This window comes from Castor canadensis, chromosome 12 (genome assembly GCF_047511655.1).
Source record: "Castor canadensis chromosome 12, mCasCan1.hap1v2, whole genome shotgun sequence".
NCBI classification, from domain to species: domain Eukaryota; kingdom Metazoa; phylum Chordata; class Mammalia; order Rodentia; family Castoridae; genus Castor; species Castor canadensis.
In genome coordinates this window covers 77558950-77586308 of record NC_133397.1, presented here as the reverse complement: position 1 = coordinate 77586308, position 27359 = coordinate 77558950, and the positions used below count along the sequence as shown (strand labels likewise).

The 27359-nt window shown below is 35.7% G+C and overlaps 1 non-coding gene, 1 pseudogene and 3 gene segments (V, D, J or C); 2 read left to right on the top strand and 3 right to left on the bottom strand.

Moving 5' to 3' along the window:
* The window catches only part of LOC109699244 (immunoglobulin kappa variable 4-1-like), a 935238-nt gene that overhangs the window by 455617 nt on the left and 452262 nt on the right, over positions 1–27359 (top strand).
* Positions 1–27359, bottom strand: part of LOC109678714 (immunoglobulin kappa variable 4-1-like) — a 171807-nt gene that overhangs the window by 74548 nt on the left and 69900 nt on the right.
* Positions 3945–4600, bottom strand: LOC109678717 (immunoglobulin kappa variable 4-1-like). The segment is given in 2 exon segments: positions 3945–4294; positions 4491–4600. Coding segments are annotated over 2 exon segments (450 nt in total).
* On the bottom strand, positions 8247–8353 carry LOC141415221 (U6 spliceosomal RNA). Its single transcript, XR_012440227.1, has one exon. It is a non-coding gene; the product is annotated as a U6 spliceosomal RNA (small nuclear RNA).
* On the top strand, positions 10554–13927 carry LOC141414982 (52 kDa repressor of the inhibitor of the protein kinase pseudogene; annotated as a pseudogene).

The following is a 27359-nucleotide window of genomic DNA, read 5'->3' as shown; positions in this document are numbered from 1 at the left end:
ACTTTTTGTTTCATTGATTCTTTGTATAGGTTTTTTATCTTTATTTCATTAATCTTGGCCCTTACTTTTATTATTTCTCTCCTTCTGCTTGATTTGGGTTTTGCTTGTCCTTGTTTTTCTAAGACTTTGAGATGTAGCATTAGGTCTTTTATTTGAGATCTTTCTGTCCTTTTAATATATGCACTTATGGCTATGAACTTTCCTCTTAGGTCTGCCTTTACTGTGTCCCATAGGTTCTGGTAAGTCATATTTTCATTTTCATTAACCTCCAGGAAACTTTTAATTTCCTCTTTTATTTCTTATATGACCCACTGATCATTGAGCAATATGATATTCAGCTTCCAATTGTTTGCTTATTTTCTGCTTTTTAAAAATTGAGTTCTAGTTTTAATGTATTGTGATCAGATAGAACACAGGGGATTCTTTCTATTTTTTAATATTTACTGAGGCTTACCTTGTGCCATAAGGTATGATCAATTTTGGAGAAAGATCCATGGGCTGCTGAAAAGAATGTATATTGTGTAGAAGTTAGGTTCATTTTATCTACGGTGTAATTTAGTTCTAGAATTTTTTTATTGATTTTTTGTTTGGATGACCTATGTATTGGTGATAGGGGGTATTAAAGTCTCCCACTCCCACTGCATTAAAATGTATATGTGCTTTTAAGTCCCTTGCAGTATGTTTGATGAAATTGGGTGCACTGACATTGGTTACATATAGGTTGATAATTGTTATTTCCTTTTGGTTTATTTCCCCTTTTATTAGTATGAAGTGTACGTCTTTATCTTGTTTAATCACTGTAAGTTTGAAATCTCCTTTGCCATATATAAGTATTGCTACTCGTGCTTGTTTTTTTTGGTGGGGGGCATTGCCTTAGTAGATCTTCTTCAAGCCTTTTACCCTAAGCCAGTGTTTGTTTCTTTCAATGAGGTAGATCTCCTGTAAACAACAATTTGTTAGATCTTCTTTTTTTAAATCATGTTTGCCAAATGGTGTATTTTGGTGAGAAAGTTGAGTCCATTGACATTCAGTGTTAATATTGATAGGTATTTGATGATTCCTGCCATTTCATTGTTTTTGTTGTTTAAGGGTTTGGTTGTGTGCAGCTGAATCAGTTCTGCTCTGTGATCACTTGTCTTTTCTTCTCCTGTGTTTTGGTACTTCCTGTACTCTTGAGGTTTTGTTTGCTTTAGTCCTCTGTGGTCAGAATTCCTTGGAGAATCTTTTGTTGTGGTTGCTTGGTTGTCATATATGGTTTTAGCTCTGTCTATTGTGGAAGATTTTTATTGCTCCATCTATTTTGAAAAAATGATAGGTTTTTCTGGATAGAGTATCCTAGGGTTGAAGTTATTTTCATTCACTGCCTGAAATACCTTACTCCTTGCCCTTCTTGCTTTTGAGGTTTCCATTGAGAAATCTGCTGTGATTTTGATGGCTTTACCTTTATATGTTATTTATTTTTTCTCTCTTACAGTCTTCAGTATTCTTTCTCTATTCTCTGTGCTTGTCTTTTTAATGATAATATGCTGTGAGAAGGTTCTATTTTGGTAAATTGTGTTTAGTGTCCTGGAGGTTTCCTGTACCTGAATGGGCAAAATAATCTGGAAATTTGAGAAATTTTTAAAATTTTTTTATTGACTACATTATGAATCCCTTTTGCTTGGACCTCTTCTCCTTATTCAGTATCGCAGGTTTGGTCTTTTGATTGAGTCAGTGAGTTCTTGCACATTCCTTTCACAGCTGTTGAGTTGTTTGACTAACATTTCTTCAATTTTTTTCTTTAATTTCTATTTTATCTTCAAATTTTGAGATTCTTTCTTCCATATGTTCTAGTCTGCTATAGTGGACTTCTACTGTGTTTTGTGTTTCTGTTTGATTCTTTTTTCTGAGGTTTTTCCATACCTTTGGTCACCTTCCCTTTAATATTTTTTAATTTTCATCTTTAATTCACTTATCTCTCTTTTTATAGCATCCTCTGTTTCACTTTAGTATTTTTTAGGGCTCCTCTGAGTTCATTTACTTGTTTCTGTGTCTTCTCATGTTCTTTACTTTTAGTGTCTTGAAATTTCTTAAGTGCATCTGTACATTTTGGGTAATCATGTCTTGTATCTTCTCCAATAATTTCTCATTGATTTCTTGCAAGATTTCTTCTTTGAGGGTGCTTTTGTGTGCGTCACTGGGTTCCTTAGTGTCATTTATCATTGTTTTGTTGGGACCAGGAATTGGGTATCCAATTTTTAATCCAACTTTTAATTTCCTCTTTTATTTCTTATATGACCCACTGATCATTGAGCAATATGATATTCAGCTTCCAATTGTTTGCTTATTTTCTGCTTTTTAAAAATTGAGTTCTAGTTTTAATGTATTGTGATCAGATAGAACACAGGGGATTCTTTCTATTTTTTTAATATTTACTGAGGCTTACCTTGCCAACAAATGTTGGCAAGGATTCAGGGAAAAAGGATCCCTCTGGAAAACAATATGAAGGCTTCATAAAAAAAAAAAAAACTAAACATAGATCTGCCATGTAATCCAGCAATACCACTCCTAGAGATATACCCAAAAGAATGTGGCTCAGGTTATTACAAAGGCACCTGCACACCCTTGTTTATTGAAGCACTGTTCACAATAGCCAAGTTATGGAAATAGCCAAGATGTCCCACTACTGATGAATGGATTAAGAAAATGTGGTATTTACACACAATGGAGTTTTACTCAGCCATGAAGAAGAATGAAATTTTGTCATTCACAAGTAAATGGATGGAACTGGAGAACATCATCTTAAGCGAAGTTAGCCAGGTTCAGAAGGTCAAAACTCATATGTTCTCTCTCATGTGCAGATTGTAGACCTAAAACAAATGAGGTCATATTATTGGACACGGTTCACACACTAAGGGGAGAACACACCCAGAAGGAAGAGGGAAAGAGAAGGAAATCTAAAACTTGATATTGTTGTTCCCACTGTAGAAGAGTGAATAAAGTAATCTTAAATTGCCAGAGGTCACTATGGGAAGGTGACCAGGAAGTAGTGAAGAGGTCTGGTAGAAATGAACCAATGTGGCTGTAATACACAAGTGCTTGGAAGCAATGCTAGGAATCTCTCTGTATAGTTATCTTTATCTCAAGGTAGCAATAATGCTATGTCTTTCTTATTATCTCTTATATTTTCTCTTCAATAAAATTGGAAAAAAGGACAGACAAGGTTCTGCCTGAAAGCGAGGGGGAGACCAGGGAAGGGGCAAGGGGCAGGGGGGAGAGATGGCCCAAACAATGCATAAACATATGAATAAATCTATAAACAATTAAAAACATAATACTAGGATGGCTGGAGTATGTCCCATAGCACTGACATGGCCATGATAATTGCATACTATAACTCCAGTTATAGTGGACAAAAGACAACAATGTCAATCACAAATTAGACTCAGGTGCCCAAGTAGGAACTCAGGAGAAAATTGATAAATGATGGGAAAATCTAAGGGGAAATTCAGTCACATATTTCTATACTGATTGAATTAAAGAATTCAAAGATTGCCTATGAGAGAGAGTATTACAGAAAGAAATAGGAAGAGAAAAGGGAAGGAAAGGGGTAGTTAGAGCAGGAAAGCATTTTGTGTAAAACAGACTAGAAGGGCATAAATGGAAAACAGGGTGTGTGGAAGGAAAAACCAATAGGGAAATAAGAACTTCAATGTCCAATTTTTGGAACAAGGGTCAGGGGTTTAATACTGAGAAAGATAGAGGTGAGGAGTGATTATAGGTTTAAAATAAAGGTGAAAAGATTCAATAATCTCCCATAAAAAGTATACAGATAAAGGTCAACTCCTGAATTTTCTCCTAGATGCTGCAAGCCCTCCAAGGAATACATCAGCAGATGCAAACTCTCAGACAAAATGATGCAAGGTCAGGATCATGTGAGGAGGAAGTAACTGGTGCTGCAAGTATCACTGACCCATAACCTTGGGAGGCGTTTTTGATTCAGGCTGAAGCACTGTGGGAGGACAGTTATAACCCTGCTGACAGTAGTAATCTGCCACATCTTCAGCCTGGAGGTTGCCGATGGTGAGAATGAAATCTATCCCAGACCCACTGCCAGTGAAGCGGTCAGGGACTTCAGATGGCCTGCTAGAGGCTGCGTAGATAAGCAGTTTAGGAGCCTGACCTGGTTTCTGCTGGTACCAGGCTATACCATTGTAAATATTCTGACTGGACTTGCAGTTGATGGTGACCGTTTCTCCTGATGACACAGCCAGGAAGCCTGGAGACTGGGTCATCACAATGTCCCCACAGGCACCTGCAATCAAGAATGTACAATGATCATACACACACAGAAACATGGCATTTAAATGCACTTTCTAATGGTACTGTAAGACAGCACAATATTTGGTCCATATTGAAAACAATCATTTCCCACTGTATCTTAAAATCATTTTTTCAACTTTATATAGCTGTTACTCTGAAGAAATTAAAGCACTGAATAAATTTCTCACCAGAGACCCAGAGCAACAGGGACATGAGGACCTGGGTCTGTGACACCATCTTGCTGCCCCTTCCTGACTGATGCAGCTCTGTTCTCAGTGCAAAGGCCATGTTTATAAATTGTGAGCAGTTTGACTTGGCCTGGAGGGGTTATGCAAAGCAATCAGAAAATAAGGAAGCAAACTGCCTTGGTAGTGGGTTGTGAAAGTAACTGATGTAAATCAAGAGCCAAAAATATCATCAAAGAGTGGGCAATTGTGCCACTAGAAAAGACATAGAAGTCAACTTAGAACCCTCAGGTCAACTTAAAAGCTCCAAATCACAAACCACTAGTTGATCTAAAGAAGGACTTTAAGAAGCTGAGGGAGGAAACTAAAGCTAAGCTTAGTTGAGGCCACCCTGGGATACATAGTGGGACACTGCTCAAAAACAAAAACCAAAAGAAGGTGTGGGGGGTTGTAACTTTAGTTTAAATAAATAAAGTTGTCCAAATGTGTTGAGCTTTACAGAAATGATAGATTAGGGACCTTGCATCATCAGTCTTGGTGAAATAATAAACCATGATAGAAAAACAGCAAAACAAAAGCAAAAAACAAACAAAAGGAAAAGAAGAGGACAGAAGCAGAAAGGAACAAAGAGAAGAGAAAAGAGATGGAGGGAGGTAGAGAGAGGAAAGGGGTCAAGAAAAGAAGTGAAAGGAGAAAAACAAAATGACAACTTTGAATAAATTTTTTTATCTATGACCAAAAAATGTCAAAATTCCAAAGTCCCTCTTATTCTGAAGCCATTGAAGAACACTGCAAACATTTGCGCTTCTGTTTCCATGATATGCATGGGCAAAGACAGGCCTAGAATTCACTCTGGAAGGAATCCTGTAATTATAATTAAAGCCTCTGGTAAAAGAGGGTCTAATCTCAAAGTAACTGTGAAGCAAAGAGAAACCAGAATCTATCCATTCCATAGATAGAGTAACCAAAAAGCTTTCCATTAATTGGGAAATGGAAAAAAAAGAGAAAAAAAAAGAAATAAGATTACTTTGGTAAGTAACGGCTGCAAATCAACACTGCCAAGCATTTTTACCCTGGAAACACATGTCTAGAATGCAGCAATCTTGAAACTGGTTTAGCTTTACTAATAAGGTGACCATGAGAAATCCTATTCGGGGAAGAGCCTGAACATCCTAACTCCTCGAGAAACCTTATAATTTTTTCTTTACTTAATTTTTTATTCATTTTTATCATCATATTATTGTTGTACTGGGCATACATCTTGACATCTACAAAAGTGCTTACAATATATCTTAGTTAAATTTACCCCTTCCATCATTCTCCTTTATCTTCCCTCCCCCCATTCTTGGAAAAGTTTCAACTCATCTCATTTTTCCACTTTCATACATGTGTACATATTTCCGCCGTATTCACCCACCTAAACCCTTTCCCTATATCCTCCCACTGGTACCAATCCTCAGACAGGACCTGTTTTGCTTTCCTGTCTTCTGCTTTTGAAAAAAGACATTTTGATTTATTTAAGATATTTATACAGAGACTTTTCTTATGACATTTCCATGTATATATGTATTGTATACCGAACTGGTTTATTCCCTCCATTTTTCTCCTGTCTCCCTTAGTTCTCTTCTTCTGCTAATATCAAAAGGTTTAAAAATTCCATATCTATGCTTGTATAGAAAGTACATCAACCATATTCACCTTCTTTACTTCTTCCATTGGCCCTCCCCCTATTGTTAGTGTCCTCCCCTTAACATGAACTGTTTTTCAGTTTTGTCCTTTGTTGTTTAGGTGTCTGTTGCTGTTCAGTGGTGTTTCTGCTATGGTATTATACCTGTGCATGCACTGTGCATCAGTCAATGTAATACCCCTCTGCTAAACTTCCTCACCCATTCCCCCATCCTGTGTTAACAGGTTTCAGTGTGCTAACTTGTGTCTGTAACTACTCAGATAAGATGTATTTCATTGTTATTTGTTAACTTTCTTTCCTTCTTTTCCTTTTCCTTGGTCTTCTCTACCAGCCCCACTTTTATATACATGTTCTGTACATATTTATATGTGTATTTTGTATTGCCTGTATTTGTATTAAAACTATATTCCACATAAGAATGAAAACATGAGGTCTTTGGTTTTCTGAACATGACTAACTTCACTCAAGATGATGTTCTCCAGTTCCATCCATTTATCTGAAACAACAAAATTTCACTCTTCTTCATGGTTGAATAAAATTCCATTGTATATAAATACCATATTTTTTAATCCATTCATTAGTAGTGGGGCATATTGGCATTTTCCATAGCGTAGCTATTGTGAATAATGCTGCAATAAACATGTGTGTGCAGGTGTTTTTGTCTTACATATAATTTTTAAGAGTCAATAGATCACTAAATCAGAGCTCTTTGGCATCTAAAAACAAAAAGATAATTTGAGTATGAATAAAAAGCAATAGAAATAACAAAGACCAAAGATGCTACCCAGATTTTAGTTTCCATAATTTATGAAAGCATACTTGAAAAATAAATTATAAACTTGGTATTATGTGCAAAATAAAGGAAACTAAGAAAACATAATCATTAGTCAATTGCATATTGACAGCACAGTCAATATGCTAGGATACTATAACATGGGAGAGCCAAACAGTATGTGGTTTAAAGACATTCCCAATTTCCAAGGCCAAGAATATGAGAGCTGAGCAAATGTGTCTAAATCAGTTTCTAGTGAGTTGTGATATGCCCTTGACCTTTGTTAAACTTTACAATTTTACTTCATGACTCCTCCAATGAGGTCAATTTTCTTTCTTTCATTTTATGAACTACTGCTCATTCACATTACATGGGTGGAGAATAAAATAGATTCTACAAACTCTTGTTTTTGTAATAAAAGATAACATGAGTTGGAGCCAGCATGACTAAGCCCTGGTAAAGGCACTCCCTGAGTATACATACTCAGCTTCTTGCTTTGTCTTCTCATGGAGGACAGTGGAGGCAGGGTGGATTGCTCGTTAAGAGGGCATCAATTGCATCATGAGGACTTCATCCTGATGACCTCAATGAAACCTCATTATTTCCCAAAGGACACACCTCCAAATACCATCACATTGGGCATTAGTCCTTCATCACATTAATACAATTCAGTTCTTAGTAGTTATCAAAGAGAAGAAAATTTTAATAAAATGTCAAAGCCAAAAGAAACCTAAAGAACTATGATGACTATATAATAAAGTATCCTGGGTGAGATCATGAAACATAAAAAAGACATTAATTAAAAAATAAGGAAATCTGAATAAAGTATGAATATGAGTAAATACAAAACACATGAAAGAATCCTTAGCTACTCACTTTCCCACAAATCAAGTTTCTACGATGTATTGTAAAAACAGGATGACAAATATGCTGGCTGAAAACAAGACAGATTTCTTTCAGAGTTTTGAAAACAGGAAGATAAAATTAATGTCTCTTCCCAGCTCTGTCCCAACACCTTTTCCTCAGTGACCATCTTGGATGAAGGCCTGGGAGAAGATTAGTCATAGATTCAAATTATACTATGATATTGAAAGAACAGAATCTATCTTGTTATTCTAACATATAGAATCTACGTTCAAACTCTAAACTCATGACCATGACTTTTCAATACCAATGAAATAAAAGAGTAGATATGGGAATGATTTTTCTATGATGATTTTAAAATGGCAAAATTATGCCTTGTTCATCTTATGAAGTTCTCAAGGTAACTCTTCTTTTAAGAAATTTTCTCAGACATTTTTTAAATATGGTATGTTTCACAAATTTACCTGCCTTGCTTGCACCAGGGCCATGTTAATTTTACCTGTATCATTCCAATTTTAGCATATGTGCTAGTGATACAAGTATGATGTATTTGGTATATTGTAAGAACATTTGTAAATGCCACAGTATACCCTCATCACAGCCATAAAAAAGATGTCAGTCAAAAAATGAGAAATGTTTTTATATGCAAATCCAAACCATTTTAAGATTTCACCTCACTCCTGTTAGAATTGCTGTCAGCAAGAGCACAACAACAAATATTGGCATGGATATGGGGGAAAAGGAAACTTCATTCTGCTGGAGAGAATGTAAATTAGTACAATCATTATGGAAAACAGTACAGAGGCTCCTCAAAAAACAAACAAACAAACAAAAAAAACTAAGAATAGAATTACCATACGATCCAGCAATACCACTCCCAGGGATATAATCAAAGGAAGGTAAGTCGGATTACAATAAAGGCACCTTCACACCCATGTTTATTGCAGCACTATTCACAGTAGTAAAGCTATGGAAACTGCCAAGATGCTACACTACTGATCAATAGATTAAGAAAATTTGGTATTTATATCAATGGAATTTTATTCAACCATAAAGAAGAATGAAATTTTGTAATTTGCAGGTGAATGGCTGGAACTAAAGAACATCATCATAAGTGAAGTTAGACAGGTACAAAAAGCCAAGGATGCATATTTTCTTTCATATGTGGAATACAAACCAAAAACAAATACAAGCAATATTGTGAAAAACATGTCATGCTAAGGGAAAGTCACACACAAGAGAGGGAGGGTAAAAGAAGTTAAGAAGGTGCATAAAGTTGATATACTTCCTATAAAGAATGAATATAGAAGTTTTAAACCTGTTGAAATCACCAAAAGAAGGGGAATGTAGAAAGAAGAAAATTAGAAGAGATGAAACAATTGGGTTATGATACATATACATGACATGAAAATGTCAAAAGGAAACCAAAGTAATGCTATCATAATCCAACAAAAATGTAACTTTTCAACAAAAGTGGAGAACAGGAGGAGAGAACAGGTCCTGTCTGGTGGGCTGGTACCAGTGGGAGGGGAAGGGGGTGGAGAATGGTTGTACAAGGTTGAATATGGTGCAAATTTTGTGTACATATGTATGTAAATGGAAAAATTAGACCTGTTGAAACTATTTCAAGAATGAGGACAGAGATAAAAGAGAATGATGACTATGATATATTGTAATAACTTTTATAAATATCACAATGTACCCCCAGTACAATAATAATAAAAAATAAAGTCTTTGTGTTAATCTTACAGATAACAGATGATAGAGATAGATTAGATAGATAGATAGATAGATAGATAGATAGATAGATAGATAGAATGATAGATGATAGAAAGAAATTTGTGAAAAGATATCCACCAGTTTATAATAACTAGTTACCAGGAATTTCATATTCACTACTACAGGTATAATTTTCCACCCTTTCTTCATGCCTTAACCATGGCATTAGCTCTACAGCTGAAAATGGCATTCTTTTATTCTAACTGTCAAGGGTTTTTTTTGTTGTTGTTAGATATCATGGAGTTTAATTCACCAGGTCCAAGAAAATACTACTCAAAATATTTGTTTCCAACATTCTTAGTTCACCTAAGCAGATACCAGAATTTCTTGACCTAGTTCAAGTCTATGCTACTAATAGTAGGTAGCTGAAGATAAGTATACTTGTGAGATGAGAGTGTTTCTGTATCTTCATTAGCTAAGAGGGAGCCAAATAGAGTGTCTGTTCCTTTCCCAGAGATGAACCAACACCACACCTCCATATTGTTAGATCTCTGATATTGTTTTATGATAGTAGAGCAATGTAGACCATGTCTAATCCACTTTCAATGTAGGGTTCTTCTGCCCATTGCTACAGAAACCATGGACTTTATCTCTATTAGTTTTCCTTTAATTATACAAGGCATTTTTTATCACCTGTTTCACATAAGAGGTCTCCACCCTCCCCTTTGCTCTTCCCATATCACTGCACACACCAATTAACTTAAATATTGCTCCTAGGGAGAAATTTCCCTTGCAATTCTAACACAAAAGCTCAAATCCAGGATTCCTTTGTTCTTCTTTTCAAAATGAGGTGTCATGCTGAGGTCCTTAGGATGCCAATACTCTGGATGCCTGGTTAGGGCAGAGGGAGATGGTAAAGAATAATGGGAAGTTTACACATGGTGGCTCCAGTGATTCCCATGTATGTCTGTCCATATGTGATATGTGCAGGTCTGATCAACCAGGATGAGCAGGTGAGGTTTACATGTACAAGAATGATGAAGATTGTTCAAGGAGCAAGAAAGTAGGCTCTGGTAAAGATTGTGACACAGAAAAATGGGGGATAGTATAGGCTTATTGTTGAATGCCTGAGTTAAAACTCTAGATAAACCAGTTACGGTGGAACCCCACAATCTTACGATTTTTACTCCAGGATCTCAACAGAGATCTCAGAGAATATGGCTCCATAATTTGTCAGGGGAGATGAAAAGTAGTGATTTTGAAATATGGCAGAGAATTCTACTGTTTACTTCAGGGTTTTATCACAGCCTCCTGACCTGAGGAAAGGAAAATATTCCACTCCAGTACCCTCTAGTCTTCCACATGAGGGAGTAGAAATACCAAATCTAGTCTACCCTACACATCTTATCTTACCAAAGGGGAAAATACTGACAAATTCTGAAAAATTCACAGAAAGAGGCAGTAGGAGGATGAAGGATATAAAGAAAGGGTGTAGAATGATAAATATGGTGGGAATATTATGTATTTAGGTATAAAAATGGAAAAATGAGATATTGAAATTATTCTAAGAATGAGAGGATGGGTTAAAGGAAAATGTTGGAGACGTGAATATAAATAAATTATATTGTAAGCACTTTTGTTAATGTCACAATGTGTCCCCAGTACAACAAAATAAGATAAGAAAAATAACAAATAAAATGGAAAAATAAATAAAGTTCACAGAAAGAGTCACAGGCTCCTTAAAAACCTAGACCAAATTATAGGATTATTGAACACATCCTGTACCCTCACACTTTTCTTCAGACTTTTAAGTCATTTAAGTTAACATATGCATTGCAAGTAGTAAACACACAAGAAGCAAAGAGACAAAGTCATCCATGGCCACAAGCTGTTCATTTGGACATATACTTCTTGATCCTTCATGTGTAAACAAATGATCCATTTTAGGTGAGTGAGATCATGTGGTATGTGTTGTACTTTTGCATACATTGTGACTATTCACCAATTCAAAATTCCAAATCTACATGAATATTTTGATAACCAAGAATACATTACACCAATTCAAACTTTTAGGAAACCATTCTAATCCTACCTTCTTTGGGGATACAATTTCACTGAAGACAAAATGGCAACAGGTCTCTAGATAGAACTGTTGTCAGAGTTACAATTAAAATACTATATTCACTTAATGCTCAACTTAAAATGAGACAAAAAGCAACAGAGTTTTCTAAGCATTATTTCTAAGAGATATCATCATCAGAAATATATTATTAAAATATTAGCAAGAAAGTTCCCATTGAACTAATATATCTTTATAATATAGCCAAAGAAGCATATATATTGATGATTCTCCATGAGGTTCCATGTGCCTCTCTGCTGCCAACCTAATGAACAAGTCTTAACTCACATTGCCTAGAGGAAACATTACAATTATATGTCCAAGATCAATTTTTCTGTTGATTACAATAGATATGTACAATTTGGCTAATTCAGCAGCTATACTTTTTACTACACATTGTCACCTCAGGACATCTGTAAGTCTTAGGTGTTATTAAATAAGAAACTATGTGCATAATTAACACAAATGCTTTACCAAAAATGCATAATATATATATAATCATATATATATAATTATATGTATAATCATATCTATCTATATATATATGATTATTGTTGAAATCCATCATTTAAATGTGGAGATACCAGCAAAGATCTCTCCACTCACCCTTACTCTTCACTCCAAGAGGTGAACTAAAATGAACTAAAAAAAAGTCACTCCCCACAAATAAGTGCCTAAATTAACTCAAAGAGAATAAAAAGAATGAGTGAAATAAGAAGACAATGAAGGATATGAAAATGTAACTCAATAAAGATATGGAAACCAAACAAATCAAATTTAAATCCTCAATAAGCCAAATAAAAAACTCAGTTGAAAGCCTCACTAATGAACTGTAGCAAGTTGAAGAGATAATATTAGAGCCTAAAGGCAAGGTAGATGAATTAGAACATTCACATAAACATAAAGAAAATATAAATAGAACACACAAATCCTCAGAACCCTGCTGAACCCTGACCAGACTGGCCCCTTCTAATGAGCCAGTGGACTGTCTGAGAGGCAGGAAGAAGTGAACTCTGCTGGAAGGCAAGCAATGATGCTGAACTTATTGCACTGCAGAATCATGCAGTAAGACCTAGCCTTCAGGTTCCCCTGTGATCCAGCCAAATGTCTGAAGTGGGAGAAAAATTGTAGGAGAGAACACTTAGAAAATAACATATCTATTTAGCTAAATAAACATTATCAACTATGTCACAAACAAAATTGAGACATCCATGATCTGTAGAACCATCTATATTTTGCAGAAAACCAACAATATTTGATCTAACCAGTCATTTGAACAACCCACATTGTAGTCAGAGAAAACAAAAAAAAAGTATTGAGTGAAGATGATGTAAGGACACTGAAACAGAAAAAAATGACAAAACTTCAGAACTGGAGAAAAACATAAAGAAAAAAAAAGCAGCAATGCTTAGAATTCCAGTACAGAGGAGGTGACAGTAGGAAGATGTTTTGCCCTTACCCAGGAAGGAAAAGACATACCTAAAGTCTTTACTGAAATTTTGATTCTGATAGGAAAATAAAACATACCTCCAGATAGGCATGAGGCTAATGAAATCCCAGAGGGCCCTTAGTAACATTCACTCCTGGAACATTATATACAATCTGGTGAAGAGGACCTGAAAAAGTGCATTGAGAGCATGGCAATTAACACATTTTTCTGTTCCAAAGTACAGCAGAAACAGATGCACAAGATCTGTGACAGTTGCATTGAGGAATAAACCCTCAGAGAAGTGAGAGATGAATATTTGTTTTCTATTATCAATGATGGTGAACATTGCAAGGGAAAGGACCTACCCATGTTGGTGAGGTTTCTTGATGAATCTTGTAACCTGAGAGGAATAAGTTTTCTTGCCTTATGAAGTTGATGGAGAAATTTGGACTATAAAATTTCACACTGCAATCACTAAAATGAAGACTAAATATACAGTATTATCATGGCAGGCTTATATTGTGTCAGTGGATTTTCTTCCAAAATGAAAGTTATTGCTTCTAGACATTTAGCGAAATATCCTCAAGCTATCTATCACTGTGCTCTTCCTGTGCCTTAAACATATACTTGATAAAATCATTCCCTATGATGGGATATTGTTTACATTCAGAACAATTGAATAAGTATTGTTTTTCATCGATCTCTGCAACTTGACAATGTAATTTATGTTCATTTTCAGAACAGCAAAGAATGAGGTAAAGAAATTAAGGGAATTTGCCATTGTCAGTAGACAGGTAAACATGATGCTTTTGAAATTTTAGTGGACTTACTGCAAGCCGTTGTTTTATGATTATTTAATATAAATCATGAAGGAAAGATTAGTTGAAATAATTATAACCAGATGAGCATTTGAACAGTGTACTACAGTGATTTTGATTTTATTTTTCCTTTGTTGTTCTTAAAAATGTCTTAACTTTTAAAGGAGTCTTTAGGGAACTAATGCAGAAACTTTAAAGCAACAGAAGCCAATAGGAGAAAGGGACAAAGAACTAGAGTAAAGGTTAGTTCAAGAAGAATCAACTTAGAATGTAACATATTTGTACATGAAAGCAAAGCAAGGAATCTCCCTGTATAGCTATCCTTATCTCAACTAGCAGAAGCTCTTGATCTTTCTTATTAATGTTTATACTCTATCTTCAACAAAATTAGAGATAAGGGCAAAACAGTTTCTGTCTGGAAGTGAGGGAGAGAGCGGGGGTGAGGGATAGGGAAGGGCCAGGGGGAAGAGGGGAGAAATGTCCTAAACATTGTATGCACATAAGAATAAAAATAAATAAATAAAAATAATGGAGCCTTTGGGGAAACTCTAGAGACAAACTTCTGATTTCTTGTTTGCAGCAGGTGACTTGACTGCAGTCCTTCGTTAATTCCATCACTTCCGATGTAAAATATTAAAATTTATCAGGGATTTGGTTTGAGGAAGCCACAAATTTGGTGACCAAACTTGATATTGAAATGAAACTCCCTGGGAAATTCCATAGGATATAAGGAAATCTGGGATCACAGCTAACCTCTGTGAGTTATTATAAAGAAACACTAAGTGTTCCAACAGTTTAGCACATTATTCAGGAACCTAAAGGTATATTCTAAGAAAAGTACCTCAAAACTCTTCAATTTTTTTTCAGGTACCTTCAGTCATAAGACAGCTAAAATTCACACAACAGAGGAACACCATGCTGACTTACCCAAACCTGACATGCTCTCAGCCAAGCTTCATTGTTGCGAAATCAAGTGGAAACATAGATGGAAAGATATAAAGTTCTTATCCACCATTTATGAAGCCCTGCATATACCTGACAGCAAGTTTTCCATAATATGCCTGCCTTGCTAAAGGTCCTGTGTATTCTTCTTGTAATGAAGGTTGAGAATGAGCACTAAGAAAATGGATGAAAGTGACTCAAAGCACATGGGAAGAACACTTTGACAGATCAAAGACCAAGTAATGTGGCTTTGCTTAACATACATTTTTATGTATAACATGATTTGGATTTAATAATGGACCCATATCAAATGCTGTACAACTAAGTCAGACTTTCCTACAGATAATTCAGAAACCATTGAATACAACTGAAAATCTTTCTAAATGGACTTCCTCTTGCATATTTAATATTTGGAATAAAAGCCACAAGGTTTTGTAGGCCACTTACTCACTGGATATTATTGTCTTTAGGCCTCCAATTGGATATAATAACAATTGATAATTTGCTTACATAATAAGTCCCAGTTTGAACTCTCATGCTTTGAATACCTGTCTTTTCTTCCAGTATGTGCCACTGGAAGTTCCATGCTTCACCTCTGAGTGATCTCTGGTAGTACCACTCTGAAACTGTTTTAATTATTTTAGATACAACCCCTATTGTCACTGTCAACTCAGTTAAAAAGTACCATGTTATCATTTTTTGAAGAAATAAATTTTGATGAGGTATACAAGACAGGAAAAAAATTATAAAATATTACAATGAAGCCCACCATCAAATTTGACTACTCAGAATTTTCAGTGTGGTGTGAAAAATACATTATTGCAACACTGGAGAGATGGAAGCAGGAGTATCTTGAGTACAAGGCCAGCCTGGGCTACATAGCAAGACCCTATGCCAAAGCAAACAAGTGCTGAGATATACCTCAGTGTTAGAGTCACTTACCATGCAAGAGGCTTTGGGCTCAATCCCCAGTACCACAAAATGAAAAAAAAGCAACAAGTTACACTTAAAGTTTGAGTGCAAGAGCATGGCATTATTGGTACACATTGGGTTGTTACTCTTTCTATTCCTCTATTCTTTTTATTTCTTTGTTGAGTTGAACTTATAGTTTTATAAGCTTTTCAGAATTTAAATGTGTACACTTCTGCTTCATGTTCAAGACAGAATCAGAGGCCATCAAAACAACTGAAATGTTTGTTGTCATCTGTCTTTTCCCTGAATATATCTCCTGCCTTGTCATTTTGTATAATCAGAATCTACAATAATAAATATTTAAATCTAAATAAAGTGTAAATTTTGTTTTTAAACAGATCAAAGTTGTGAATCATGACCATAGAAGAAGGGGAAGACATGCAAGCTAAAGGCATAGAAAATACATTCAATAAACTAATAGCAGAAAATTTCTCAAATCTTAAGAAAGAGGGGTCATACAGGTATAGGAGGCATTCAGGACACCAAACAGACAAGTCTAGAAAAGAACCTCTCCAAGGCATATTACAGTTAAAACATTAAGCTTACAAAATAAGGAAAGAATATTGAAAGTTGTAAGAGAATAGCTCCAAGTCACATGTCAGGAAAATCCATCAGAGTAAATGATGCATTTCAAGCCCAGAAAGAAAATAACTGCCAACAAAAGAACAGGAATATTTTTCAATAATAATGCAAAATGTTAATTTTCTCAATTCTCCAATCAAAAAATACAGAGAGGAAGGCAGGATTAAAACAAGGCTCAACCATTTATTGCCTGCAAGAAATGTACCTTACTGGCAAAGACAAACAGACTTTAAGTAAATGGGTAGAAAAAGCTATAAAGAAAATGGAGTCAGAAAGCAAGAAAGAGGAGTAGATGTACTCTTAACTGACAAGCCATACTTCAATCCAAAATTAATCAAAAGAAACAAAGAAGGTAACTCCATATTGATAAAAGTAATACTCCATCACAAAGATATAACAATTGCAAATATACATGCATTTTATGTCAACATTATAGTTATGGTGCAGCAATCACGTTACTACAAAAGACACTTTAGAAGTCTAATATCAACTTAGAAACTCTCAAACTTCAAATTGCTAAATGAGTTAATAAAGAGATCATATGTTAAATTAAAAATAATTGGAGACAGATTCAGTATCCCAAAAGTATGGGCTAATTTCCTCAGATTAAATATCCTGGTGAAATAATAAAACATGCTGGAAAATAAAAGAAGAGACAAGAGATAAAGAGGGAAGGGAGGGAGGGAAAGAAAAGGCAGGGAGAGAAAAAAGAAGAAATGGAGGAAAAAGAGTCAGACAAAAAATTCCTGAGAGAAAAGGAGGAGAAACAGCATAAAAACCAATTGGAATGCCATTCTCAAATTTCTTATTCACCTGAAGAGTTGGACAGAATAAAATTTTAACATATTGAGAGGATGGATTTGAGGGCCATATTTTATACAGAAAAGCACAGATAGGATTGTTGGTACATACCTATAATCTAAGAACTTATAAACTGAGGCAGGAGTGTCAATAATTTGAGGCCAACTTAGACTACCTAGTGAGAACCTTGAAAAGAGAAAGTCATCCAAGTGCAGGAAGCTTACAGAACACCAAACAGTCAGGACCAAAAAAAAAAAAACAAGAAAAGAAAAAACACCCCCAGACATAACATAATCAAAACACTGAACATAGAGAACAAACAAAGACCTCTGAAAACTGCAAAAGAGAAAAGATGAGTAAGATATAAAGGCAAATCCATTAGAATAATAGCAGATTTCACAACACAAACTCTAAAGGCAAGAAGGTCATGGAAAAACATAATTCAGGCCCTGAAGAAAATAACTGTCAACCTGGACTAGTCTATCCAGCAAAACTATCCTTCCTAATTGAAGGAGAAATTAAACCTTTCCACAACAAGCAAAAACTAAAAGAATTCATGACTACCCAACGAGCACTGCAGAAAATACTTAAAGTACTCTTACATACAGAAGAAGAAATTGAAGTGAGACAGGAAGACTCAAGAAAGAATAAACTTTGACCAAACTGAATAGGGAACAAGAAATAAGTAAAAAGTAAACAACAGAGGAATGAAAATGACTGGAAACACCATGCACCTCTCAATACTAACACTGAATATCAATGGCCTCGATGTCCCAATTAAAAGATATAGATTAACAAACCGGGTTTATAAAACAAGACCTAACCATATGTTGTTTATAAGAGACTCAACTCAAAAAAATACACACTGACTTAGAGCCAAAGGGTGGAAAAACTTTTGCCAAGCAAATGAACCCATAAACAGACAAGAGTACTATACTAGTATCTGACAAAGTAGACTTCAGACTAAAATTAGTCAGAAGAGGAAATGAAATTCAATTAATATTAATTAAAGAAACAACCCATCAAGAGGAAATACCAATTCTTAATGTATACACAGCAAACATAGGGGCACCCAACTACATTTAAAGAAACCAAAACACTAATGGATTTAAGAGCACAGATAGACCCTAACACAGTGATAGAGGTAGACCTGAATACCATGCTGTCACCAAAAATAAGCCATCCAGGCAAAAAATAAACAAAGAAACTTCAGAATTAATACATATGTTAAATGGATATAATAGACTTCTACAGAGTATTAAATCCAATAACCATTCAAAACACATTCTTTTCTGCCACTCTTGTACTTTACACAAAACAGATCATATTTTAGGACACAAAGCACAACTCAACAAACTTAGTACAATTGAAATGACCTCCTGTAGAACTCAACAATTAAAGAAACCAAACAATATTCAAACACATGGAGACTGAAAAGCATACTGCTGAATGGCCAGTGGGTGACTGAAGAAATAAGAAAGTAAATAAAAAGTTCATAGACTCTAATAAAAATGCAAATACAACCTACCAGAAGCTGTAGGCCACAACAAAGGCAATGCAAAGGGGAAAGTTTAGAGCTGTAAGTGCCAATATCTAAAAAAAACAATGAAGAAAAATCAGAGATTTCTCTAAGCAACCTAACGATGTGTCTTAGCCTTCTAGAACAATAAGACCAAACCAAACCAAAAACTAGCAGATGAAGAGAAATTAATAAAGATTAGGACCAAGATCAATAAGCTCAAGACAGAAAAAAACTATACAAAGATTAAATGAAACAAAAGGTTGGTTATTTGAAAAGATTAAAAAGATCAATAAACCCTTAGTCAACGGGATAAAACAGAAGAGGGAAGACCCAAATTAATAAAATCAAAGAAGAAAAAGGAAACATAACCTCAAATACTAATGAAATCCAGAGAACCATTAGAGAGTACTTTGACAATATATTCAAGTAAACTGTAAAATTTAGATGAAAAGGATAAATTTCTAGTTGCATATAACCAACCAAAACTGAACCAAAAAGAAATTAACCACCTACATACACTTGCAACAGGCAATAAGACTGAAGAAGTAATAAAGAGCTTCCCTAGAAAGAAGAGCCCAGGAGCTGATGGATTTATGGCTGCATTTTACCAAACCATTAAAGAAGAACTAATACTAAAACTCCTCAAACTTTTCCAGGAAATACAAAGGAAAGGAACACTATCAATCTCATTCAATCTATTCAAAGTGTGTACTATTGACACACATTCCAAAACCCAATAATGATGCAACCAAAAAGAGAATTATAGTCCAATGTCTGTAATGAATATAAACACAAAAATACTCACCAAAATACTGGCAAACAGAATTCAACAACACGACAAGACCAACATGACCAAGTTGGTTTCATTCCAGGGATGCAAGGATGGCTCAACATATAAAAATCTATAAATATAATACAGTATATAAACAGAAGCAAGAACAAAAACCAAATGATCTCAAGAAGTGCAGGAAAATCCTTTGAAAAAATTCAACACTCTTTTATCTTTTCATGATAAAAGCTCTGAAAAAAACAAGGAATAGAAGGAATGTTTCTCAACATAGTATAGGTAATGTACCACAAACCTAGATCCAACATTACACTAAATGGAGAACAACTGAAAACATTCCCACTAAAGTCAGAAGCAAGGCAGGGATACCCACTTTCCCACTTCTATTCAATATAGTTTTGGAATTCCTAGCCAGAGCAATAAGAGAAGAGCAGGAAATAAAAGGTATTCAAATAAGGAAGGAAGAAGTCAAACTATCTTTACTTGCACATTACATGATCCTATACCTCAAAGACCCTAAAACTTCACCAAAAAACTATTAGAAATCATAAACTCTTTTTGTTTATTAGCAGGATACAAAATTAATATACAGAAAACAGTAGTCTTCCTGTATACCAACAACCAACAGACTAAAAAAGAAATCAGGGAAACAATTCTATCTACAATAACTTCAAAAAAGAATAAAGTATCTTGGAATAAATTTAGCTAAGGAAACCAAAGAACTTTTCAATGAAAACTATAAAACACTGAGAAAAAAGTTAAAGAAGACATCAGAAGGTGCAGTGATCTCTCTTGTTCATAGGTTGGTAAAATCAACATTGTGAAAATGGCCTTATTACCAAAACCAATCTACATGTTCAACAAAATCCTTATGAAAATCCCGATGACAGTCTTCATAGAGAGAAAAAAATCAACCCCCAAATACATATGGAAACACAAAAGACTGCAACTAGTCAAAGCAATTCTGAGCAAAAGGTCTAATGCTGGAGGTATCACAATTCCCAACTTCAAGTTATTCTACAGAGCAATAATAATAAAAAACAGCATGGTATTGACACAAAAGCAGATATGGAGACCAATGGATTAGAACAGAATACCCACACATAAACCAATGCACCTACAGTCAACTGATCTTCGACAAAGGAGCCCAAAAATCACGATGGAGCAAAGACAGATGCTCCATCTGTCAACAAATGTTACTTGGAAAACTGGATATCCACATGTAGAGGTCTGAAACTAGATCCCTGTCTCACACCCTGAGCCAAAACCAACTCAAAGTGGATCAAAGATCTTAATAAAAGGTCTGAAACTTTGAAACAACTACAGAAAGTAGTAGGAAATACAGTGGAACATATAGGAATAGAGAATGACTTCCTAAGTAGAACTTAAAAGGCCCAGCATCTAAAAGAATGAATGGGACAGCATCAAACTAAAAAGCTTCTGCACAGCAAAAGAAAGTCACTAGAATCTAGAGACTACCCACAGAATAGGAGAAAATTTTTGCCAACAACATATCTGATAAGGGACAAATACCCAAAATCTACAAGGAACTCCAAAAACTTAACCCCCAAAGAATCATCATCCCAATGAAGAAATAAGCACACGAATTAAACAGGGAATTCTCAAAGCAAGAGGTACAAATGGCCAGTAAATACATGAAGAGGTGTTCAACTTCCCCAGGTATAAAAAAGATACAAATTAATACTACACTAAAATTTCATCTCACCCCAGTTAGAATGGACACATTCAAGGGCAACAACAACAACAAATGCTGGTGAAGATATAGTAAAACAGGAGCCTTTATACACTGTTGTTGGGAATGCAAGTTAGTACAACCATTATGGAAAGCAGTCTGGAGATTCCTCAAAAACATAAAGATAGAATTGCCATATGATCCATTGATACCACTACTGGGCTTCTATCCAAAGGAGCGAAATAAGGATTAAATAGAGACACCTATACACTTATGTTCATCACATCCAAGCTTTGGAAGCAACCCAAGTGCCCTACAACTGATGAATGGATCAAGAAAATGTGGTATATATACACAATGAAGTTTTACTCAGTCTTAAGGAACAGTGACATGTGGTTTGAAGGTAAATGGATGCAGTTGGAGGACATCATGTTAAGTGAGGTAAGCCAGGCTCAGAATGGCAATGGCCACATGCTTTCTCCCATACATGGAAGACAGATTCAAAAAGTAAACATACACACAAAAACAAGCATGATCATGTACAAACTCATATGTATAACATGTTTGTAATAGTGGAACTACTCTATGGAACATGGATAAGGAGGGAAAGGAAAAGAGAATGATAAAGCATCAACAATATTGTAAAATAAAACAGCTCTGATAGTAGAGGATATAAGGATATATATTTAAAGCTGTTGAAATAGGGCATGGAAGATACATGGTAAGGTAAAGCAAAGGAAGGAGTTAAAGTATGCTTACAGTGGGGATACAAGGTTGATGGACTTCATATACTTACATTAAATAGAACAAAGAAACTGCTTGAAATTGTTTAAGTGGATGGGGAGGCAGTCAATTGTGGGAGATGGTGGGTGATCTAACAAATACACAATATAAGCCTATTTGGAATTGGGACAATGGATCCCCTCCTTTATATGAATATATCCCAATTAAAATTTTTCAAAAAAGAAAGAAAGAAAAGGCAGACACAGAGAATGCAGAGACATAGTAAGAAATGAAGTAAAATATAGGAAAAATATACATGTCAATTGACCACATAAAATGACAATAATATCTAATGAGGTTAAAATAGACATTGAAATAAAACATATTATAATAACACCAAATACATCAGGAAGAAGGTCAATGGAGTTAAAGTATCAAAGTGCTTGAATTGCCAGTAAAGTTGTATGAACATGAAAAAGTGATAAAATTTATAGTCTTCTTTTACTAGCTTAATAAAGAGAGAGATTTTTTTCTCTCTTTTGGTTTTTGACCTATTAGTGAATGACTTAATTTTATTGGAGTGGAACTCACATATAAGTCATTGCACAATTTTCATGTGCTCCAGATAGTACAAACACAAGATGGTGAAGTCTTTGTCAGGCTAGGTTCTTGAGTGACTGTGTAGAGGAAAGCACCTTTCTGGGCCTTGTGGAGAATGGTCTTATCAAGAATACACCATTAACAAAATTTGCTGGTATTGTGCTATAAGACAGGAGAAGTGATATAATCAACCTTAACCTTAAAAGCATAAATGCACAAAAGAAAACTTGGCTGAGAATTGTGAGAGGTGTCTGTTTTGTTCATTTCCTATAATACTGCTCTCTGACTAGTTTAAATGTAAAATTAAAACTTTTGATTAGTTTAAATGTAAAATTAAATCTATTCTTGAAAAATAAAATCTTTTGCTTATTTTAAGGCTCACACCACACTCCTGTATACAACAAATATGGTAATACATGAATAAAAAATGTCAGTGGGAAACTGAAGATGAATGTTGTCTATAACCACAGGAACCTATGCCCTCTGGTGATCACAGTGGTTTCTTCAGTCCCAGAAGACTGCTTATCTATGTTCCCCATTCTTTTTAGAGACTAAAAAGCAAAAAGCATATTAGTGATCATCCATCATACCCCTGATGTGAGGAAATTGAAACCAGGACAGAAATGTCATAACCAAGACATTTACTTAGATCATGGCAGAGCTGAGGCTAAAACCAGATCTCTCAAGTGCTATGCCATGCCCTCTTCCCATCACTTCTCCAATCCAAAGTCTAGTGCAACAATAAAAAAAAAACCTACCTAAATGTACTGTTGGATAGACTAAATTTATTTCCTTAGATGATGAAAATGGGCTTCTCATTTGTTCCTATAAGATGCAACTGGAAGTGAATAAACAGCTTCTTCTTCCTCACTGCTATTTCTCCAATTGGAAGTTTGTCTCTCACACTTATGTATTCTATATCAGTGGGGATCAATTTTAATGTAACATTTTTTGCATGAAGCAAGCAAGTAAAGGGACACTCCAAAAAGATGTTCAGTGAGGCTACATGACCTCATGTTGCCCCTTCTTACACATGTAGTGGTCAGGCATGACCTCAGCCTAATTTGAGAAAAGCAACAAAGGAAACTCGTTGTGATGCTGGCAATAAAAACCAGACCAATGTCAGGAGTAGCATCTGCAATCTTCAGTCTCTATCCTGTAAATAGTTCCCTCATCTAGTTCAAAAGCAAGATGAAGGACACATTTCCCACCCAACAGCTCATAGCCTGGTTTTCCACCCTTCACAGTGTGTTTGTGAAGGCTATAGCTTCTACCTGAAGTGTCCTCCAAAGGCCTACATTAAGGATTGGTCAATGGGCCCTTACACTAATGTAAAGGGGTACAAACTTTAAAAAATGGGGACCTAGTGAGAGGTGTTGGAGTGACCTTGAAAGAGGATTGTGGAATCCCTGAATAACTTCTCCCACTCTCTTTTTTGTATCCTGACCATGAGATGAGCATCTGTATTCCACCATGTCTCATCTCCATCATGTTCTGCCTTGCTACAAACCAAAAGCAAGGAGGTCATTTGATCCTCAACTGGAACTTCCAAAACTATAAAACAAAATAATCCTTTTATCTTTACAAGCTTACTGTCTCAGGTATTTTGTTATAGTATCAGAAAACTGAAAAGCATAACTAACTACCAATTATAACTACTATTCATTTTCCAAAACTTTCTCATGAATTTCATTTAGTTTGCATCTGTTAGGGCTATTTCTCTTATTTGTACAAAGATTCCTTCTAATACATCAACCAAATTGAAGGTTGTATAATTTAGTGATGGAAATAATTCAGAATCCACTAATATAAATACAATGGAAAGGACAGTATTCTCCTCTGAGAATTCAGAGATCTCCTCACAATAGTTAATAGCAATTGACCAAAAGATATATGACCAACTTGAGACTCTATTCTTCAGTACTACCCACCAAGGTCTATTATGGTCATGTGCCTTGGGGACCTTGGCGTGCCACCAAGAAGTTAAAATCTAATAGTTCAAGGATGAAACTGTGCTATACCAACCTCACTCCCATACTCATGACATTGGTAAACCTGAATAGGGAAAGTTTGTTCCCTATTCTGAAAGTCCTCCAGCAGTACCACCAACTCAAAATACAAGGTAGAAAGAGAGGAAGTGAAGAGTTGCATCATAGGGACACTAATTTTATACCTGTTGTATTATTTGGGGGCTTTGAGAAAGCTTACAAAATAATTACAAAAAGACCCATTTTAACTTCCTTTTATGATCATATCCAGGTCTTCTGTGTCTCCCTGTAGAGTACTCTTGACACACTGGTAGTTGTTTTGAAAGGCAGTCAGATTCTCATCATATTTTAAAGGCAGAGCAATTGAGCAGTGCTGACATATTGGATGCAAGATATGAGAGAAATGGAACATCAGAGAATTACTGCTTCTCATCTTTTGGACTGAGAAACCAGAGAATTTGAAATGATGTCTCTAAGAGGCGAATGCCAAGGAAAGGAAATTTGGAAGGCAGGTGGGAATCAGGACTTCAAGAGGAACACAATAGAATTGTGACATGCTACCAGAACTCCACTTGACGGTGTTGCTATGGTGAATGTTTACGTGAGATTCTGAAAGGGGGGAGCAATCTGAACCAGTGGAGCAAATCTGGGACATGGGTTGAACCAATAAGTGGAAGGCAAACACATTATGAGAAATGAGTATGGACACAGAGAAGCAGTGACCACTAAGAAATGAACTAAGAGTGATGTCGCAGGGCCAAGGCAGTGTTTTCAAAATGCCTTTTCAGTTTTGAAATATAAAATTTAAAAGTCTAATGAAGACAGGATTTTCTTTCAGGGTTGGTTGTTATAAAATAGTCCACACACTTGCATTTATATGATCACAAATCACTGGGCACGTGGAAGATTTGGAAGGTTACTTTTAAAAACACAAGTGGGTACCTGCTGCCCTGTAATGGTCATCCTCATGAACTAAAAATTCCAGGAAGGATGGCTCATTCGCTTTCCTCTTAAAAACCATTTTCAAAGTTTTGCCTACTACACTATGCTATAGTGCAATGGTTTCAGACTTCTTTCAGTATCTCTATATTGACTCAATGAAGGAACTGATGCCTCATCTGACTCATTAATTTTCATTCTACACATGGGATACAACATCACACAGAAAATTTATATGTAATATCAATTGCTTACATCATCAAATTTAATTCCTACCATTCTTTCCATTGTTTGAATTCACCCTACCACCCAGCTATGCCCATCTACTGCCAAGTACAGTACTCAAGCTGTTCTGCACATTAAGGCAACTCTGCTGTCTGGTTCACAAAATCAATTGTCTGTTCCTCAACAGGACATTCCTGTCCTGACATTTTAGGTGAGACCTCACAGACACAACCACTCTCCACCACATCATCTAGTCTATGGTCTTCTCATTCTTGTCTCTCTGCAAGTTCTAGGTGCTCCTTCATGTTGAGAAGGGGTTCTGCTGATGCACAATTCTATTTGCATACACGTACATTCTCATCTGTGCTAACCTCACAGTTTAGCTTCCTATTCCCTGATATTGATGGTTCTCTGGCTTCTAATGCAGCCAGCTGAGATCATTGAGTTCATGCCTGAAAGGAGACATTTAGACATGCAAAGCTCAGAGAAGAATCCTCTAGAAATGTACAGGCCCTGGAAGATGGATGTGCTTGGCTGTCATAAGGAACCAAAGTAAACCATGTTAGAGACAGACGCAGACCTGTTGCTAGGAGACCATGAAAATCTGATAGCACATTTGAGCTTTCTGCTAACGACATGCAACAAAAGCTTGTGAAGAAATAGTAAGAATTAGTTTTTGTTCCTACTGAGTACTTTCTAGTGTGTGTATTGCCTGATACACATGGAAGAAAAGTTTAGAAGCTATCATCATTCCTGTGTCATCTGGAATGTTAGGTCTTTCATCCTCTGAAATCACATAACTATGTCAGGATTATAACCTGTGCACAATACCCAGTTCCAAATAACCATACAAAATCCAGTCTTTATTTGGGAAATTATCAATGATGGTATTCTATACACAGAATTCTCATTTTCCCAGCCTGTCAATTGTACATTGTTTTGAGAGACACAAACCTGTCACCAAATATTGAATTCTATTAATTAATGAGATACAGAGACTAGAAGGAAGTCTGTTCAATACAAAATCACATTCATACATAGTATATATTAATATGAACTGATGTTTCTTGATATCCACATTTGGAAAGCATATACAGAGATTACAGAGGCACTGTGACACCAGAAGAAAGGTGAGAATTGATACTTTGCTTGTTGTGAAGATGAGAAGAAAGGGCCACTCACCCAGGAATGCTGTTCAACTCTAAAAGATGGAAAGAACAGAGACATATTTCCCTTCTACAGCCTCCAAATGGGAAGGCACTCTTCCAACAGCCTTCCATTGAGTCTTGTGTTGGACTTCTAACCCCAGAGCTGTAAAATGATTGATGCTTCATCTTCAAGCCACAGAGTCTGTTGTAAGTTGTTACAGATGAATTAGAAAACCAATACAGAGGTTCTCCACTGCATTTAACTGTAGACACCTCTGTTCCAAAGTATCTTAGATACACTAAGCCTCTTCATTTTCTGTTGAGCATGCAAGCCTTCTCATCAAGAAGTCAGGACACATGGGCTCCCAGGCACATGGAGGTAGTGTGTCAGGCCAGGGCTGTGTGGGGTGCAAGCAGCTGATGAGTCTCTAAGAGGAAGTTTATGTTCAAGCATTAATCACCGTGTGAGGAGCACTACAATACTGCTGATGGTCGTAATTTCCCATGTCTTCAGCCTGGAAGCTGCTGACGATGAGAGTGAA